The sequence below is a fragment of the Misgurnus anguillicaudatus genome, chromosome 10 (genome assembly GCF_027580225.2).
Source record: "Misgurnus anguillicaudatus chromosome 10, ASM2758022v2, whole genome shotgun sequence".
NCBI classification, from domain to species: domain Eukaryota; kingdom Metazoa; phylum Chordata; class Actinopteri; order Cypriniformes; family Cobitidae; genus Misgurnus; species Misgurnus anguillicaudatus.
In genome coordinates, this window is record NC_073346.2 from 40679577 (window position 1) to 40699159 (window position 19583).

Sequence of the window (19583 nt, forward strand, 5' to 3'; positions counted from 1 at the left end):
GTGACCCTGGACCACAAAACCAGACATAAGGGTCAGTTTTTTTAAATTGAGATGTTTACATCATATGAAAGCTGAACAAATAAGCTTTTCATTGATGTATTGTTTGTTAGGATATAGGAGAATATTTGGCCCAGATACGACTATTTGAAAATCTGCAACTTGAAGGTGCAAAAAAATCAAATTAACATCCAAATGAAGTCCTTAGCAACTACATTCACTCACAAATATAAAGTTTTAATATATTTATGGTAGGAAATGTACAAAATATTTTAAGTTTCAATTAAATTTTATTTATATAGCGCTTTTCACAATTGTTTAATTGTTTCAAAGCAGTTTTACATGAATAAAAGCAGAAAAAACGCAGAAAAATTGGTGGACAACAAAAGAAGTACAGCGGTTAAGATTTAACTGCACTAGCCAGTGTAGTAATAAAGTAACGTATAGAAAAAGCTGGGTGTCATCTGGATAACATAGCAGTGAAAAGTGATGTTTTGTTTCCTGATAATGTCTCCTAGAGGTAACATATATAACGAAAAAAGGACAGGGCCTAGAACTGATCCCTGCGGTACACCATATTTAACCTGAGAGTGACATGACTTTTCCTCATTTACATAAAGTGATAGCGGTTGGTTAAATACCTGACCACTGATGCATAGTTTTCAAGTCTATTGAGCATATCTTAATGGAGGATGATCTTTAATTAATATAATGATTTTTGGCATAAAATACAAATCAATACTGTGAAATTTATAACTGGTTTTGTGGTCCATGGTCACAAATATGCTAACACAACACATGTTGCACTGAAATTGTAGATATTATATTAAATATTTTATTCAGGTATAATATTTAAGCAGGGTAGCAGGATGTGGGTTTATTATCAGATCTACTTCACTGTGTGACAACTAGCCCCGGTGACGTTCAAGTCACATGCATGGAAAGAAAAAACAAGAAGCAGGCAGTTTGTTTTTATTTAAGACAATGCTACAAAACACTGACACGTTAAAATAGGTTTTACCATCACCACACTATAGGACATGCATATCAAGATACTGTAAAACATTTAAAAAAGTTATTTATAAAATGAGACCGTATTGTTTCTCCAAACAGAAGGTTAACAACAGTATTTGGCATTAGGCACACAAATCACGTTAAATACAACAACAGATATACTTTATGGTTTAAATATGAGTCACTTTCTTTGACATGTTTGATAGGAACCATATGCCACGTTTCTTATCTGAAAATAGATGTTCTGTAGAAGAATATGTCTGTACACTCTACTCGTCCCTTTAAACCTTCAGATGAATGACATTTTCAGGGTTCCCACAGTCATGAACATTCTAGGCCTGGTCAGAAATGTCCAGAATAAATAAACTTGATAGATAAACATTATTTAAATTCTGCTTTTCTGAATAGATTTCATTGGTTATTGATTAAAACTCACTCAGTGATTTCTTCGCAAATTCTTGTTTAAAGTCAGTTCTTATTAATGCATTCAACATAATGCTTCACAAATCAATCTGAAAGGTTCATTAGAATTAAAATGTTTAATTTTTATCCAGTAATCACAAGTGATTTTTTTAATATGCATTGATCAGAAACTGTGGGAACTCTGAATGCTGGCTGTTGTCCATTGTGTTGACTGTATGGCAGTGTGTTTATAAAGATCTCTGGTACAGTAAATGTATTCATGTAGATATAATACTGTTAGTTACTGCATGTCATTTGGCTAGAGGATTTCTCTTGTAAACATTGTTTTGTAGGCAGAAATATTTCACATATTAAAAAAACACAACAAAGTGCTTCGATATGACATGTTAGATATATAATAACAGTGCTTTTCAAACCAAACATTTACAGCAGAATACAAAATACCTTAATGTTTAGACTTTGACCTATATAAACAGGCCAAGACACAGTTTGTATCTAATGTGATTTTTTTGGGGGGGGGATAAATCTGTAAAATTAGATCTAAACATGGTCAAATGTGTTCAGTGGAGTTCATAGCACATTAAAGCTGCGTTTTGCATGATATACAGATTCTGTGTGAGTCTAAAAATAGTGTTAAAAATTTTAAAAACTACTTCAGGTTTGGTCAAAAGTATTTTTAAAATATATGACAAATTGCTTTATTGTTTCCTAATCTTTGTAAGTTACTTTGGATAAAAGCGTCGGGTAAATGTAAGTTAGGAAATACATAGGGATGTCATAAAGTCAGGCATTAATGCAATTCATTAAAGGTATTGTCTTGAAGCAAATGTTATTAACACCATGTGACAAGAAAGACCTGCGTTCACATAATCCAGTTAATAATCATTCCACAATGACCTCAATACAACACAGAGTATTGTTTATGCCATTATAATGTTAAAAATACATAATTATGCCATGAACTTCATACTAGATAAGAGAAACCATCAACAACACTAGATTTACAATCCTGAGCACCACAGTCTTTGATTTCTCTATCAAACTAATACTTTAGGAGGACTGGACTTTGCATTAAGTTACTGATCCAAGACATTTTTAACTGGCGCTGTCCCGTGAGTGGGAGTTTACGTCAATATTTTTCATGTAAATTTTAATTTATCATGACAAACTATATAATTGGGAAGGTCTAAGAATGTAGTTTTCATAATTCAAAACCTTTTAGCAGTAATAATACTGCAGTGACAGTCATTTATTAATTTGTGACAAGAGTATGCAGCAAACCGTTGACACCTAGTGGCCGTTGTTGGTAAAACCACTAAAAGTGTCAAAAGCATTTTTTTTTGTGATAATTTGATGTATAAAATATATACTTTATTGCATTATTTTTATTTATTACAATAAATGCAAACTGCTATAACTTCCGTGAAAAACTTTAAAGTGTCTTCTTTAAAACAAGACCAAGATTAGGCTTCTAGACCAGATTTACATTAATTTAAAGGTGAACATCATCTTTTCACCGCCCACTCAAAAAAGCTGTGCCAGTTAAGGGATTAAAATCTGGATAATCTTTAGATAAATGAGACCCATTTCATAACAAGAAAGCAGTGCAAAACAGTTATTAAAATCTGTAATATATATATACTAAATAAATTATAAGCAATTATCTAAATGTTCAGTGTATCATCCAAATTAAAATAAACTTGGATTTGAAGCATATACGCAATCATATGCATTGAATGAAGCTAAAGGGGGCGCTATAGCAAACATCTGCTAAAACTTCTGTTGCCGATTTATCTTTCAGCTCATGAGCAACACTCTGTGAAAAATTTTGTTCAAGAAGTAATTTTATGTTAGTTAAACTGTTAACATGTTTATAGGTAACTCAACAACCCATTTAACTACTGAATTTTGCTGCAACAAATGCAAGAGCGCATGCATGCAGGTACTGTATGTTCAACACATCACAAATGTCAAGCATTTATGTCAGTTTGTTTCTGGCCTTATGCTGCTGAAAGAGATCACAAAATGCCAAATGCTCCTACAGTATATATACATTTCATTTCAATAACACGACAGATTATCAACACAAACCTTCACAAGCTGAGCGTGCAACATCGGAGTCATTATTGTTTCGTTCGGTTGGCATCATTGTGTCGGTGTTCTGCAGTAATGTGCAGTTTGTTAGGAATGTACCAGCTGGTGACGTCTTGGTTTGGATGTAAACAGCATTCCAGTTAAAAAACACACACACACGTATAGGATGAGGGGAACACGAAATGGATCTAATTCACAGACGTACCCTCAATGGGAAATCCTTTTGTGCTTTACAGAGTCGGGTTTGTCTTCCGATGAATCTCACAGAGGTTTTTGAGGTGGTTTTCCTTGAACTTTCTTCTCGTATGAGCCCGCGTGCTTGTATCCGGAGACGTAACCGGACTTGTCCACCATCTCCACCCGTCCGGCCTTACCCTTCCCGCGGCCCGTCTCATCAAAACGCTCCTTGTGAGAACCTGTGAACTTAGTGGTGTCTGTCAGGCGGGACACGGTTGGAGACGCCACGGCTCTCTACAGATGAACAAACACCAGGACAATGTTTAGGCATTTAATATAATAGGTTGAAGTGGCGGCCAGTGACGACTTTTTCAAGGGTACATGATATGAAGCTCGTCACAACATGTATTTAGCGTGTCATGTCAAAATATGTGCCTGCTGTAGACGCTTCGAAGGGGATGCATGATGCACATGGTTCACATGACGCAACAAACACATATTTTGACGTGACGCATGATGCACATGGTTCACATGACGCAACGAACACACGTTTTGACGTGACGCATGATGCACATGGTTCACATGACGCAACGAACACACGTTTTGACGTGACGCATGATGCACATGGTTCACATGACGCAACGAACACACGTTTTGACGTGACGCATGATGCACATGGTTCATATGACGCAACGAACACACGTTTTGACGTGACGTATGATGCACATGGTTCACATGACGCAACAAACACACATTTTGACGTGATGCATGATGCACATGGTTCACATGACGCAACGAACACATATTTTGACGTGACGCATGATGCACATAGTTCACATGACGCAACAAACACATATTTTGACGTGACGCATGATGCACATGGTTCACATGACGCAACGAACACATATTTTGACGTGATGCACATGGTTCACATGACGCAACAAACACATGTTTTGACGTGATGCATGATGCACATGGTTCAAATGACGCAACGAACACATATTTTGACGTGATGCACATGGTTCACATGACGCAACAACAACATGTTTTGACGTGATGCATGATGCACATGGTTCAAATGACGCAACGAACACATATTTTGACGTGATGCACATGGTTCACATGACGCAACAAACACACGTTTTGACGTGACGCATGATGCACATGGTTCACATGACGCAACGAACACACGTTTTGACGTGACGCATGATGCACATGGTTCACATGACGCAACGAACACACGTTTTGACGTGACGCATGATGCACATGGTTCACATGACGCACGAACACACGTTTTGACGTGATGCATGATGCACATGGTTCACATGACGCAACGAACACACGTTTTGACGTGACGCATGATGCACATGGTTCACATGACGCAACGAACACACGTTTTGACGTGACGCATGATGCACATGGTTCACATGACGCAACGAACACACGTTTTGACGTGACGTATGATGCACATGGTTCACATGACGCAACGAACACACATTTTGACGTGACGCATGATGCACATGGTTCACATGACGCAACGAACACATATTTTGACGTGACGCATGATGCACATAGTTCACATGACGCAACAAACACATATTTTGACGTGACGCATGATGCACATGGTTCACATGACGCAACGAACACATATTTTGACGTGATGCACATGGTTCACATGACGCAACAAACACATGTTTTGACGTGATGCATGATGCACATGGTTCAAATGACGCAACGAACACATATTTTGACGTGATGCACATGGTTCACATGACGCAACGAACACATGTTTTGACGTGATGCATGATGCACATGTTTCAAATGATGCAACGAACACATGTTTTGACGTGATGCATGATGCACATGGTTCACATGACGCAACTAACACACGTTTTGACGTCATGCATGATGCACATGGTTTACATGACGCAAGGAACACACGTTTTGACGTGACGCATGATGCACATGGTTCACATGACGCAACGAACACACGTTTTGACGTGATGCATGATGCACATGGTTCACATGACGCAACAAACACGTTTTGACGTGATGCATGATGCACATGGTTCACATGACGCACGAACACACGTTTTGACGTGACGCATGATGCACATGGTTCACATGACGCAACGAACACACGTTTTGAAGTGACGCATGATGCACATGGTTCACATGACGCAACGAAAACATGTGTTGACGTGATGCATGATGCACATGGTTCACATGACGCAACGAACACACGTTTTGACGTGATGCATGATGCACATGGTTCACATGACGCAACAAACACGTTTTGACGTGATGCATGATGCACATGGTTCACATGACGCACGAACACACGTTTTGACGTGACGCATGATGCACATGGTTCACATGACGCAACGAACACACGTTTTGAAGTGACGCATGATGCACATGGTTCACATGACGCAACGAACACACGTTTTGACGTGACGCATGATGCACATGGTTCACATGACGCAACGAACACACGTTTTGAAGTGACGCATGATGCACATGGTTCACATGACGCAACGAACTCATTTTTTGACGTGATTCATGATGCTCATGGTTCACATGATGCAACGAACACATGTTTTGACGTGACGCATGATGCACATGGTTCACATGATGCAACGAACACATGTTTTGACGTGACGCATGATGCACATGGTTCACATGACGCAACGAACACACGTTTTGAAGTGACGCATGATGCACATGGTTCACATGACGCAACGAACACGTTTTGAAGTGACGCATGATGCACATGGTTCACATGACGCAACGAACACACGTTTTGACGTGACGCATGATGCACATATTTTTAATTTGCACCCCTTGGAAGAGAAGTCACCAGTCGCCCCTGATAAATGGGTAGATCATTCATCTACTTCACTATATCGTCAATGTTTTTGCATTTATACAAGCAGTACATTACCGTGACTCCAGATATAACAGGCGATTTCCCTTCTATCAGTTTGTAGACCTCTAGTGCTGCGTCCTCGCTGCTTTTATCTTTAAAACGTTTCCTGGCCAACTCTCCCAGCGCTTCTTTAAACTGACTGTACGTGATCGTCCGGCCGGATTTATTCCTGGAAAACAATTCAACAAACAACACTGTTGTAACACTGATTGATACACTGTGAAAAATGTAGCATAAAGTTGGTTTTGCAATTGAAGTTTTTACTTGTGATAAGTTGACATAACTTATAAAAACTAGTTGAAATCGTTTAACTTAGTAACCTAAGTTGATTTGACAAAAATGCTGCATTTTTTTTAAAAGTGTACTTAAATAAAACACAAAATGATTATTTGTAGTTTTAAGAGGCTCATTTATTTGTAAATTGCATTGGACAAAAGCTAAATGAATGAATGTAATGCAAAGGTATTTTGTGAAAAGTATGTGGTCTAAACAGCATGAGGTTGACAGAATTTTTCTCTTTGAATGTTATTTTATGTTTGCATGGACACAGGAGCTGTAGTATGCGCTGTGAAAGTGTAGTATGCATTCCATTTGAATTGAGTTTCCAAGGAGAACAGACTACAATCTAAACACAGGCATGTGTGATAACACAAACATCTCAGCTCAGAGGACTTCAGTGGTTTATACAACTAGAACCTCCAGTACACACATCTAACTAACTTTAAAGAAAATCTATTTAAACTCTACCATATATATTATCAAAATTGCTCCTGATGCTTTTGGGTTAGGTTACTATTTTTCTATCATTAACCAAACTGGGAATGATAATTATTATAGTCAGATATATAACTGAAAGTTTTCAAAATTTGATCTGTAACATTGGTAAAACTGTCAGTAACTAATGACCATATGATTGTAAAGATTCAAAGTATAACCTGCTCCATTTTTTCCTAAGGGTGTAAAGTCTCTTAATCTAATGATGAGATTTGGAGCTTTAAAGTTTAATTTCACTCATGAATTTCAATCTTTGACATGATCTTGAAGATATCAAAATTTTATATGACGCTGGACCCCAAAACCAGCAGTGGTGGCAAGTGACTTCTCTTCCGAGGGGCATGATTTCAAAATATACATTAGTTGTGTCATGAACATGCATCATGTAAAAATATGTGCCTGTTGCACACGCGTCGAAAGGTTTTATGATAAAACTCACAAGACACTTACTTAACACTAAACTCTGCAAGTATCTGGCAAACGCGAGCGTCTCTTTTATCATAAACCTCTTAAAGCTTGTATTTTGACATGACGCGTGATGCACATAGTTTACATGATGCGCCGAACACATATTTTGACATGACGAGCCACATACATGACAGGCTAAATACATGTTGTGACGAGCTTCGCATCATGCACCCTCGAAAAAGAAGTCATCGGCCGCCACTGAAAACAAAGCATAAGGAACAATCTTTTAAAATGAAAGTTTATACATCTTTGGAAAGCCTTATAATGAAAAGCCGAATAAGCTTTCAATTGATGTATGGTTTGTTTGGATAGGACAATATTTGGATATAACCATATGAAAATCTGGAATCTTAAGGTGCACAAAAATGGAGAAAATCACCTTTAAGTTGTGCAAATGAAGTCCTTAGCAACACATTTTACTAATGATGAATACAGTTTTTATATATTTACCATAGAAAATGTACAAAATATCTTTATGGAACATGATCTTTACTTAACTCGTCAATGGCGGTGAATGAGTTATCTCGTCATTTATGAGTTCATATTTAACTAATAAATATGCCTTTCTGGACGAATTTCAAAGTGAAAGTGTAATACCGCTTTTATCCACTAGATGGTGCCAAACCGAATTTATCAAAAAGGGAAGTTAAAAAGATTTAATGATTTATTTTAACTGCCTTTATGTTTGATAGTCATTCTGAGTCTGATCTCTAACATAAAGCTTAAGCTTTTTGCTCAAAATGTTGTATTTTTGAAGATAAATATCCATATTTCAGTGGTTAAATTAAGTAGAAAAAGTAAATATATAATGAAATGTTTTTTCCCCATTTTGTTTGTTTGTTTGTTTGTTTATTGTTTGTTTGAGGGCTGAGGGTGTGTTCTTTGGTTTGATATAGTTTGTGTGTTTATGTGTTTGTGGAGGATAGTTTTTCCTGCAAGGTATTTTGTGAAAATTTTTTAAAATCACAAAAATGCAGGTGGGCAACTTTTCTCAAAAGGGCTGGCAGTGAATGAGTTAATAGCCTAATGATTTTTGTCATTAAAATAATCAATAATTTTGATCCATACAATCTATTGTTGGCTATTGCTACAAATATACACGTGCGACTTATGACTGGTTTTAAGGGCCAGTATCACAAATTTTCACAGAATGTTCTTTACATTATGGAGAAAATTAAACGACTTTATCTTATAGTTTACACAGACTGGGTCACATTTGATTGCAGTACTACATTAATAAAGAACTTCAGTCTTTTGTATTTTTAGCCACACACACACACAGATGTTTGTATAGTTTCAGTAAACACATTCAGCACAACACACATCTGTTTTAATCCCACTGTGACTATTTTTATTTCCACTGTAAGAAAAGTGCATAGTAACACAAACACAAACAACTCTTAGTGAGGTGATAAAGCACCTCAACAAAGCTCTATAAAGCTTGTGGTCTCCCTCGACAACCTGCTGTCATAGCAACAAGTTTGATAAACACGCCTCCTCGCCTCTTTGGCTAACCAATGCATCTGGTGATCAGTTTTGTTTGGGTGAACCATCAGAATCTCACTGCATGTGCTGATTCTCTCTCTGTCTCTCTCTTCATAAAGTGAAGTCTGAGTCCAATCTAATCTCATCTATCAGAAAATAAAGGGTCTAACTTGGTTCATGTGAAAGTTCGTCTTTAGAAAGCTCCTCAGAATCAAAACTACGGGATAATAAAACATAACATAAACATTTTTTTCAGACTATCTTTTCTTTTGATATGACTGTGCATCTGATAGGAATAATCTTCAGAAAAGTCTCATTGGCTATGTTTGCATGCACAAAATTGTGTCAATCTGACTGAATTGAATCCAGTTGCAGGTTAAGACAGTATAGTTTACATGCACCCTAAACATTGCAATCTTATCAAAATGTTGGTTTAAATGTACATTTGATATAATCCCAACAAAACACCTGCAAGCGTACAGTCAGGGTTGCCAGATTCGCCTAACAAAATCAGCCAATGGACATTCAAAACTAGCCCAAAAGCAAGACTACTCACAGCCCAAATACCAACAACTAATGAACGAATCTTTTCATCTTTAACCTGTTTAAACAGTCCCCAAATCTGAAGTTCACAAAAAAAACTGCCCATCACTGTTCTTAAGAAAAACATTCTCCAACTTAACTTTGTACATTTATCCAGAGATTAAGCGTGAACTCGCTGAGAGATGCTGTGCGCTGCGTTGCAAAGTACTCAGTTTTTTTTGTGAACTTCAGATTTGGGGACTGTTTAAACAGGTTAAAGATGAAAGGAATCGTTCATTAGTTGTTGGTAAAAGTATTGTTTTACTTTACTCGTTAATTGAAAAAAGTAATCGGATTACAGGTAACGCATTACTTCTAATGCAAATTGCAAAAACAGTAATGAGATTATTGTTACTTCCCCATAAGCAGGCTGCGTTACTGCGTTATTTAACCTTGATTTTGTCTCGTGTCGTGAAGTGAGTCGATTGACAATGACGTATGAGCGCCGCGCCGTCAGTGTAGTGTTGAACATGAAGACGTGTAGAACATGAAGGAGCGCAGAAGAGAACAAGACCATGCAGCATTTAATGCTTACCGAAATTACTTTGAGTTTTACTCAGTTAAAGGTGACAAAAACGTCAGCGTCCGCTGTATACTCTGCGTGGGAATAAAACTTTTATCTACAGCTAAAAATTCCAACTCAAATCTAAGCAAATACCTAGCAAGCCGGCACAGGAATGTGAAACTTACTGAAAAAAAAACCTGAACCCCCAGCTGACATGACCACTGCGGCTCCATCTCATATACAGTGTTACTTATGACGTAAATAGTCCTTGGATTGTATATTCTATTACAAGAGGTTCATGAGAAATCTGATGTAAACAACAGACTATATATCTATATTTCATGGATTATATGCATTTGTGGACATAAATGGTCATTGGATGTATTCTATTAGATGGTTTTTATGAGTTATTCACACATCTGAAACAGACTGGATTCAACTCGCGATCGTTATGTCATCACAAATTTATGATAACATTTATGATGCTAGAGAATCTGTATCTCAAAACAGAGACCATACACTGATGCTAAACCCATAGACCTTTTAAACGATGTATAGTAATGTTAATATTATTAATGTTTGTAGACAGTAAGGCTACATAGATATTGTTAGCAGCGTAAAAAAAAACAACGATATCAAGAAATAGTGCGCGTCGAGAAGTTAAAAATGAGAATGTTTTATTTGATTCAATTTTAGACGATGGAATATGCAGAAAGAATAGAATTACTGTAGGCTGAAAGGTCTGTTGCTTTATAGCATATTCAGGTTGTGCATCATGTTTTTGAAAAGTAACTTGGTAAAGTAACTAGTAAAGTAACAAATTACTTTTGAAAATAAGTAATCAGTAAAGTAACTGGATTACTGTTTTGGTAACTAATTACTATTTCCAAGTAACTTGACCAACACTGCTCAAGAAACACTTTTCGAAAGGCACAATGCTATTTTATTGCTTTATGTAATGTTATGAAAGTAGTAAGTACACATGAATGCTGCAGAATGTACAGCGCGTAACCGCATTACATTAATAATGTGTGTGGCCATTGCCTTGCTATTGTATGTTTCTGTGACAAGAATTGTGTATTATAAGGGGTAAATATGAGACGTGAACTTAAGCATAATTCTTCTGCGCATGTGCACAATATTTTTTCATCCTACGGAAAAAACTAAGATTCACGCGTGTACATGCATACTTTTCTCCTGATGATCGGATCACAGATCGGACTACACCACCACTTTCAATTTGATCCAAATTTGCATCCGATTGACCTCAATCATATTAATTAATGTGTTTATATGAAGGCTTTTCAATACGATTGAGCCATTAATACAATTACAGACGGATTATTTGGTTGCATGTAAATGTACAATAACACTACAGTATGGTTTGGAAACAATTATGTTTGGTAGCACTAATGGCACAGAAGCAGCTTTAAATGTAGCGTGACTTTATCAAGCATCATTAACATGAAGTAGTTTTAATCTGTCACAGACTGCACTGCAATGATTGAAACAAACATACGACTCTTTATCCCGGTGACCCGCTGAAACTCCAGACCGAAGCAAATCCCGCACACACACAGACGGATGTTTCATCTTTTGTTTTCCACAGGAAACTAACAGCACACAGGTTTGAAAAGCTGTATTGCGATGCATGTGAGAAACGTACACGTATTCGTGTATTTCTTCTGACGGCGTCTACCAGAATAATTTTATTCTCATCTAGTTAAAATAAATCTCCTCACTCCAAATGTATCTACATATGGAAAACTATAAAGAGATAATAAAGAGATCTATGGTTTTATTTCTTAAGGTCTGTGTGTGGAGATGTCTCTGTATTAAGGTCAGATTAATAAAAGCTGGACTGCGTTCATGCAGAAATGACTCAATCTGGCCTGAAGTCATCGAGTTGTTCAGAATGAAAGGGTTGTGAAGGCCGTGCTAAATGAAGAAACCCCCCTTTCGATTGGAATTCAAAAACCAAATATAGAAAGAAATGCACACAGTTAACTGTTTGTGTTCCACAGAAGATGGACAAGTCGATTGTCCTTAAATAATGATTTAATATCAGTTATCATCAGACTGTGGATTCAGATATAAGTGTTAATGTTGTGTCTGTGGTGTGACAGAGTTGCTTCCCATGATGTTGCCTTAGAAGGTCACTGCCTATGTAGACAGCGAAGACGCTCACTAGAGTTTGGAACAAAGCCAACGTTTGCTTATAGTAGCACAGAGAAATAAAATGAACCATATTTTTGACCACCTTCATCTTACTCGACCCATTTACATAAAAAAATCAGCCATGAATTAAAGCGACTAGTTAAGACCGATCTACTTGAAACACTGTAAACTGATGTCACCTGCACAGCTTCATGAAGTTTGAAGTTTTATCTGCTCAGTCTTTAGAGGAGGTGCTGATGTTGACGTACTTGACTTTGGAGAAGACGATGTCCACGTCCGTGAGGGTGATGTCCTTCCCGTCAATGACGCCGCAGTCTTTACACAGTTTGGACCAGTTCTTGCCGTTCATCTCTTTCCCGGTCGCTCGCGTGTCTCCGTGAATAGCGAAGCGTCTGAAAGACTCCTCCAGCGCCGTGATCTCCACCGGAGTTCTGGATCCGGCGCCTCCGTCGCTCGTGCCGTTGGAGGCGGAGGACAAACGTTTGGCTGCGTGATCTTTAGATTGCTCGCTGTGCGACCTCATGGGTGAACTGTTGGGTAGCGAATGTTTGGCCGTCTGAACTTTAAACTCCTCCATGCTGCTGACGAAGAACATGAATGTTAAAGTTAACATCACTGTGGATTGTGAATCATTTGAGTAAAGCCTCATTGAAGTTACAACAGAGACCATGTTGTTATATGCACATATTGCCTTGGCAATGATTTCATTGTATTACTTAATTACTTAATCATTTTAAATTTTGATGATCAAAAAATGTTAAACAAATCTTATATGAAAGTATGCACACTTTGTCTACACTACTGCTCTGTAGATTCTGGTCATTCTGTTAAATAACTTAGTAAGGTGCATTATGGGATACCTTAGGATTGTGTGTATGTGAATTGGGATGATTGGGATGTTCTCACCTTCTACTGATACTGCAGTTCAGCGAGTGTCCGTCAGTGTCCGTCGACTTCACAAGCTCACGTTGTCTCTGTATGCAACTGAGAGCACAATAATAATAATCTGTTTGATCTTTGGGGTTAAAGTCCAATAATAGCATGCATACTTTCACTTTCACATTTCGCTTTAGGCCATGATGATATTGTTGCAGTAAACATCATATCTAAATGAAAGAATAGTTCATCCCAGTCCATATTTAATTCAACCTCACACAATCCTAGCTGTATATGACTTTCTTTTTTCAGCTGAATGCATTTAGGGTTACATTAATATCATGGCTCTTCCTAGGTTTTCAATGGCTTTGAATAGTGCCCGTCCCTCCATCATCAGATAAACCATTTGACTCTGGTGGATCTTTTGAAGCTAAATGTTTTGTTTGTGAGAAAAAATTATTCATATTTTGAGCTTACTTAGACCTTGTTCACACTGTCATTCTAAATCCGATTTTGGTACATATCCGATTGGAATCCAATCACATTGAACGACCAAAAACCGCATGAAATCCGTTTTTTTCCAATCCGTTTCAGGCTACATCCACAGGTGGTTTGAAATCCGTTTTAAAACCAATTTCCGGAAATCTATTTCAGTCTGAACGCTCTAATCGCATTTGTGTAGCGTTTTGGTTACGTCATGCTGTCACGCCAAGTAAATGATACCCCAGCGCGAACTTTGCAACGGTCCATTTCTGACGAAATAATAGGGGTGTTTGGGAAAGTCCATGTATTATGGAAAAAAGTTTGTACAACGTCAGACGTCGAGGCGGATTGTCCCGCCAGTGCGATGTCATTGCCATAGAAACAGTGCAGATAATCCAGAACATGGCAGAACGCTACAGGACGCACAGATCGGATCTGAACAATTGGGATACACAATATGGACAGTGAATCTGTCAAATCGGATATTGACTGACAGTGTGAACAAGGTATAAGTGATCGATATGCTGCGTTTCAATGTAAACACATCTAGATAAAAAATAGTGGCTCCACATGGTTTTGGCTAGATGGGATACAGCTAAGGCCTAAATCCTGTCAGATGTTTGGTTTAGGGGTAAAAGTAGGATAAAAACACCATTCATCCTGCGAGATTTCATGAGACTTTGGCCATTGCCGTATCCCTTCTAGCCACAACACATATTAGGCTTGTTTGAGATGAGCAAAATCTGCGCAGAACCGATCCCCTGTGATCAGCGCAAGATGCATGCCGCTAAGAATTGTGTCCGAGGGCAGTCCGCCTTGCACTGATGTCATGCTGAAGTATGTCGCGAGCGCAAGACGGATGTGTTTAATTCTAAAAACTCCACTTCCAGTAGTAGTTTTTATATTTTTTCAAACTTTTTCAAATTTGTACTGTGAGCTGTTTATATTTTACACAGAAACGAATTTGTATTACCACTAGACTGAGATTACATCCCAACATTTACTAAGTAGCTTTTTCCAGTAATGACCAGTTCACCTTTGTTGATTCTCCTTCAAACATCTTAATGTAAATGCATTTGTTGGTATTTCAGTTGCATCTATTTAATCCGTGATAAAATACGCAAACGCGATCTCTTCCATTGCTGACGTGATCCTGGATTAATCATTATTTTTTGTTGGTCCTAGATCAACATTTTAATCAAAGAAATCCCAAATTACACTCCTCAAATAAGTCTAAAAAATTGTTTGAGAAGAATTTTTTAAAAGCTCGTAACCCAACCCTAAACCTAAATCTACCATACACCCTCATCCTAATTCTGCAATCATTCGGTTAATGAACAGTGGTGTTGATCCAGGATCACATCCTACTTGGCGAAATCCCATTCAGTACCGCTCAATATCAGTCATTGCTGCTTGTGTTTTTCGTGACTGCGTGTTGTCACAACGCATATGACGACTAGTCACAAGACCTGAGGGTGAGTACACAATGAGCTAATTTTCTATTTCAAATTTTACTTATAATCAACAAATTTTCTTTTATAAGACACGCTATTACACTATAATAATATATTATTAAATATTGTATGTAAAGTTTGTATTTTTCAGATGTGACTGAAGCTCGTACACTGGATGTAAACTAAGCACATTACGTCATGTCACTTGCAAACTAAACACTAATCAAAAACAAATGTAGAGGCTAAATTACACATGAGAGCTTTTTAATATCTGTAAAATAATTGTTTCTCTTAGACCGCAATGAGACTAAAACAAATGGAAACTAAGTGGCATGTGTCCCAGATATTTCAGCAATCAAAGATCTGTCCTTCACAACAATACATTCAGCCAGTTTATCTATCAGTTACTGTTACATGTTTTTCGATTCTCATTTAATCGATTCTCACCTCCCTGATCCTCCCATGATGCACTGCAACGGCCCTGTGTTGTCATGGCAATGTTCACGTCTACAACCCTCAACCCGCTCCTGTTCTTCTCTCTTCTACATTATTGTAAAGCACTAACTCACAGTCTGGACTCTTACTAGCAGCTGTTGGGAGTGTCTTCACTTCTGTTTGTCACGTGTTTGTTTGTATCAGTGGAGATTGTGGTCCATCATCATCTCGTTCTGAATCTGTCTCGACTCGTGCAGGGCAGAAGTCACTTCTTAAGTACAGTCCATGTAGAAGAGGACCCTTAAAAATCCACTTGAAAATGCTGCTATTAGAGAGCATTGTTGTCTTTTACAACTAAACAAACCTTCATTAATCCCCATCAATAATGATGGCATTCAGCTGAATGGACACTGTGCCTCTATTGTGTAGTAATGTGTCAGTTTTGGCTCGTGTACTACATGCACACAGTGACATCTCCACCGATCACCGCTCTTAACTCGTCATTCAAGTCAAATTCACTACACTAGCTAAAAAATATAAAGCAACTTCAATTAAAGTCTGATATCCAGTAACATACATTCACTTCATTCAATCTGACATTGCAATTACTTCAATGTAGTGCATTCAAGGCATGTGTGTTCCCAAGGAATATGACACATTTGCACGCAATGCATACAAAACACAAAATTTATACGTCTAACAATAGACAAAAAAAGTTTTCAAAATCGATGAAATCAAACACCTTGTAATCATTGTTGACTTTGCTCACATAGTATTTAATGCATCTCAAGTTATTTTGGCAAAACAACAAATTCAAGTCTATTTTTGCTAGAAATAGGTTATTTATAGCAGGACTAAATCAAATCTTTAGTTAACCTAGAGGGTGAAATGATGGCTATTGCTCACTGGGTTACTTCGGTTGTCATACAGGCTACATGAGGTCAAATCTAGCTAAGGTTTCCCACGGGTCCTTGAAATTGTTGAAAGTTTGTGAATCTGGGGGAAATAATTCAAGGCCCTGGGAAGTTTTTGAAAATATACATACATAGATACAGGTCATTGAAAGTGCTTGAATCTATTTTATTCATATTATCCATATTATTCCCTGTGCAGTGTAGGATAATATCATACAATTTCTAGCCTTTAATCACACATGCTAAACTATTCACTTTAAATGCTTATATCATTTGTATATGAATGTTGATTCATACCAAAATGCTTTTTTGCATAGTTGTGTTTGACACATGAAAACCTCTCGGGTCACGTATGTAACTGTTGATCCCTGAGAAGGGAACGAGACGCTGCGTCTCCCTTGCCATACTTATGCGTCCCTGTAACGCAACCATTGGCAATATTTCAGATAGCGATATACTTCCTGACTCCCGCGTCAACCTGTCTTTGTTTGTTAAGCCTCACCATTGGTTGAATTTGACACATTCACATGCACTTACTCCTGGAGGCGTCCCCAAAGTGTCACCGCAGTGACGCAACGCAAGTTCCTTCAAAAGGGAACTGTAACAATGTATCTTAAAAGGTAACACAATGTAACCTTCTCTCACTTGAAATGTATCTGCACATTTAGTCCTTGAATTTGAGGGTATTGGACCTGGAAAGTCATTGAAAGGTCCTTGAATTTGAAGTTAACTAAGGTGTTGGAACCCTGCTAGCTGCTCTGACAAATCATCAATCTCTCTTTCTGTCTCATTGAATGCTGCTGCTTTTGGTTTGACAGATGTAGTTTTAAACTGTATAGAGAAGAGTCTTCAAAGATTATGTTTTCACATTTCACACAAAATGTACATTTTAGTCTTTGGGTGAGCTATTCTTTAAAAGCAACAGTTACAATCCTTGCCAATGATAATTGTACTGTAATTAAAGTGATGCTTATAATAATTACATGAACATATCTTAGTCAATGATTATTACACAATCTGAGTACACACACAACTATGCAATCTGACACAGATTTGTAATTAAAATTCTTACAGATGGCAGACATGCAGTTCTTTATAACGCTTCAGGTGATTCTAGCATGAGAGAGAGAGAGAGAGAGAGAGATTCACCTTCTGGTCATGCACTGTGTGCAGATGAGTGCTGAGTGTTAATAAACTGACCTATTTTGAACAAAACAAACAACAAAAACCTTTTTATCTATGACCAAACAGTAAAGGAATTCAAAATGTCAGTGATATAAAAAGACTGCTGTACAGATGTGGGAAAAGAAAATGAAATGATGTAATGAGTAAACAGGAAGAGAAACGGTAAGCAGAGGTAAATCAGAAGCAGACGTGTGGATTCCTGATGATGTTGGCATGATGTTTACAACAGCAATACGCTTACCATATAGTATTTATACCGTGCTCAATATGTCTGCACAGATGAACAGCGGTACAAACACACATTCAGATCACTATGTGATATCCCGACTGAGTGATTCAGACCTGACCTGATGATTCTCCAGTATTCATGACTTATAACATATGTGAGAGATGTGCAGATGTATAAGCTGTCTCCAACAAGTCCTTACATGATTACACCACTTCAATAATAAGAATCTGAATGTTGGGATTAAGGCAGCAGCAACCCACGTATAGGATAAGGACTATAGAGATTTCTTGAATGATTGGGGGAATGTTGGGGTTAATATGAAATCAAAAAATATTTAATATAAAAAATCGAATAAAACAGGTCAAACTAAGCTAATGTCTGTATTTTCATTTGAAGCAAAGCTAATTTTCAGACAGACATATGGTAAAACTGAGACCCCCCAAGTGAGACAAGAAGTCCTCCAGCATTATCATTTATATTATGATAAATATATGATGGCTTCTACATACAGTACATAATCATAATATAATATCATATTGATCATGTTATATTTGTGACATTTTTAAATGCGTCTTATTCCTGATCCACACGATTAAACGATACTAATGTTTATGTAATCTCTACATTATATACATCAGATAAGCATCACACAGACTGTTACATAAACCCTCCACGGCCATGTTCAGACGCACGTGATCATTGTTATTGTGCATTTGTTTGCATTGAGCTGCAACACTGCGATCAAACGCGCAACAATGTTGCAAATAACAACAACAACACGAGCGCGCAATGACGCAACCCGATGCTCAAAACTGAAACCAAACGAAGCGACTTCCGCGTCAGAGCGAATTATTAATAACGCACAACATCTCATCGATTTGTTTTCGATGATAAATAATAAACATCGAATGACCACCTGCGTCAAATGCGCGTTATATTCAAATGACACGAGGAAAAAACGCGCTTCTGTAGCGCTCATCTTACCTGAATGCGGTTCCTCTGTGTCGCGTTCAGCGTCTAGAACATGTTTACACAGCACAGATCTGGGAGAAAAATGACGCGACGCTGAATGTGCGCTGCACTGTTGCGCGCGCGCGTGTGATGTCACTTCATACTGTACCAGACCATCTACATGTCTCATTCATTCAGTTACATATACAAATAAATCCATGAGAAACATGAATCAGCTGCTGCTATTGTAAGCATTTTTGGAAACACCTCAATTGAAATCTATATAGGCTGGTTTTATTTATTTGGACATTAAGTTGGAGTTTTCTCTTGCATTTGTTTTTACGTCTGGTTAAAATCTAGACTAACAGTCCAATATAATCATACTTTGTAAAGCATTTGGGTAGACAAGTGAACAAAATTAACTCATGCA

General features: G+C 37.6%; 1 protein-coding gene across 4 annotated transcripts; it reads right to left on the reverse strand.

Annotated features, from left to right (window-relative positions):
* Positions 1 to 955: 955 nt before the first annotated feature.
* tppp (tubulin polymerization promoting protein) lies at positions 956 to 19333 on the reverse strand. 4 transcript variants are annotated; one of them, XM_055211564.2, is made up of 5 exons: positions 19187 to 19333; positions 13533 to 13610; positions 12875 to 13204; positions 6650 to 6803; positions 956 to 3999 (listed from the first exon to the last, which is right to left on the reverse strand). In XM_055211564.2, the coding sequence occupies exons 3-5, from the start codon at positions 13201 to 13203 to the stop codon at positions 3790 to 3792; spliced, it is 693 nt and encodes a 230-aa protein (XP_055067539.1). In that variant the 5' UTR covers position 13204; positions 13533 to 13610; positions 19187 to 19333; the 3' UTR covers positions 956 to 3789. The 4 variants fall into 4 exon arrangements, with proteins under 4 accessions (XP_055067539.1, XP_055067538.1, XP_055067537.2 ...); XM_055211563.2 differs by having other exon boundaries at positions 12875 to 13207; XM_055211562.2 differs by lacking the exon at positions 19187 to 19333 and adding an exon at positions 15887 to 16026.
* Positions 19334 to 19583: the final 250 nt, after the last annotated feature.

Bases quoted from the DNA above. Each gene is read 5' to 3' on its own strand.
- tppp (XM_055211561.2), bottom strand. The intron at 13,208-13,532 runs GTGAGAACATCC...GTTCTTCGTCAG, and splicing joins AACTGCAGTATCAGTAGAAG to CAGCATGGAGGAGTTTAAAG. The intron at 4,000-6,649 runs GTAATGTACTGC...GTTCATCTGTAG, and splicing joins CTGTTATATCTGGAGTCACG to AGAGCCGTGGCGTCTCCAAC.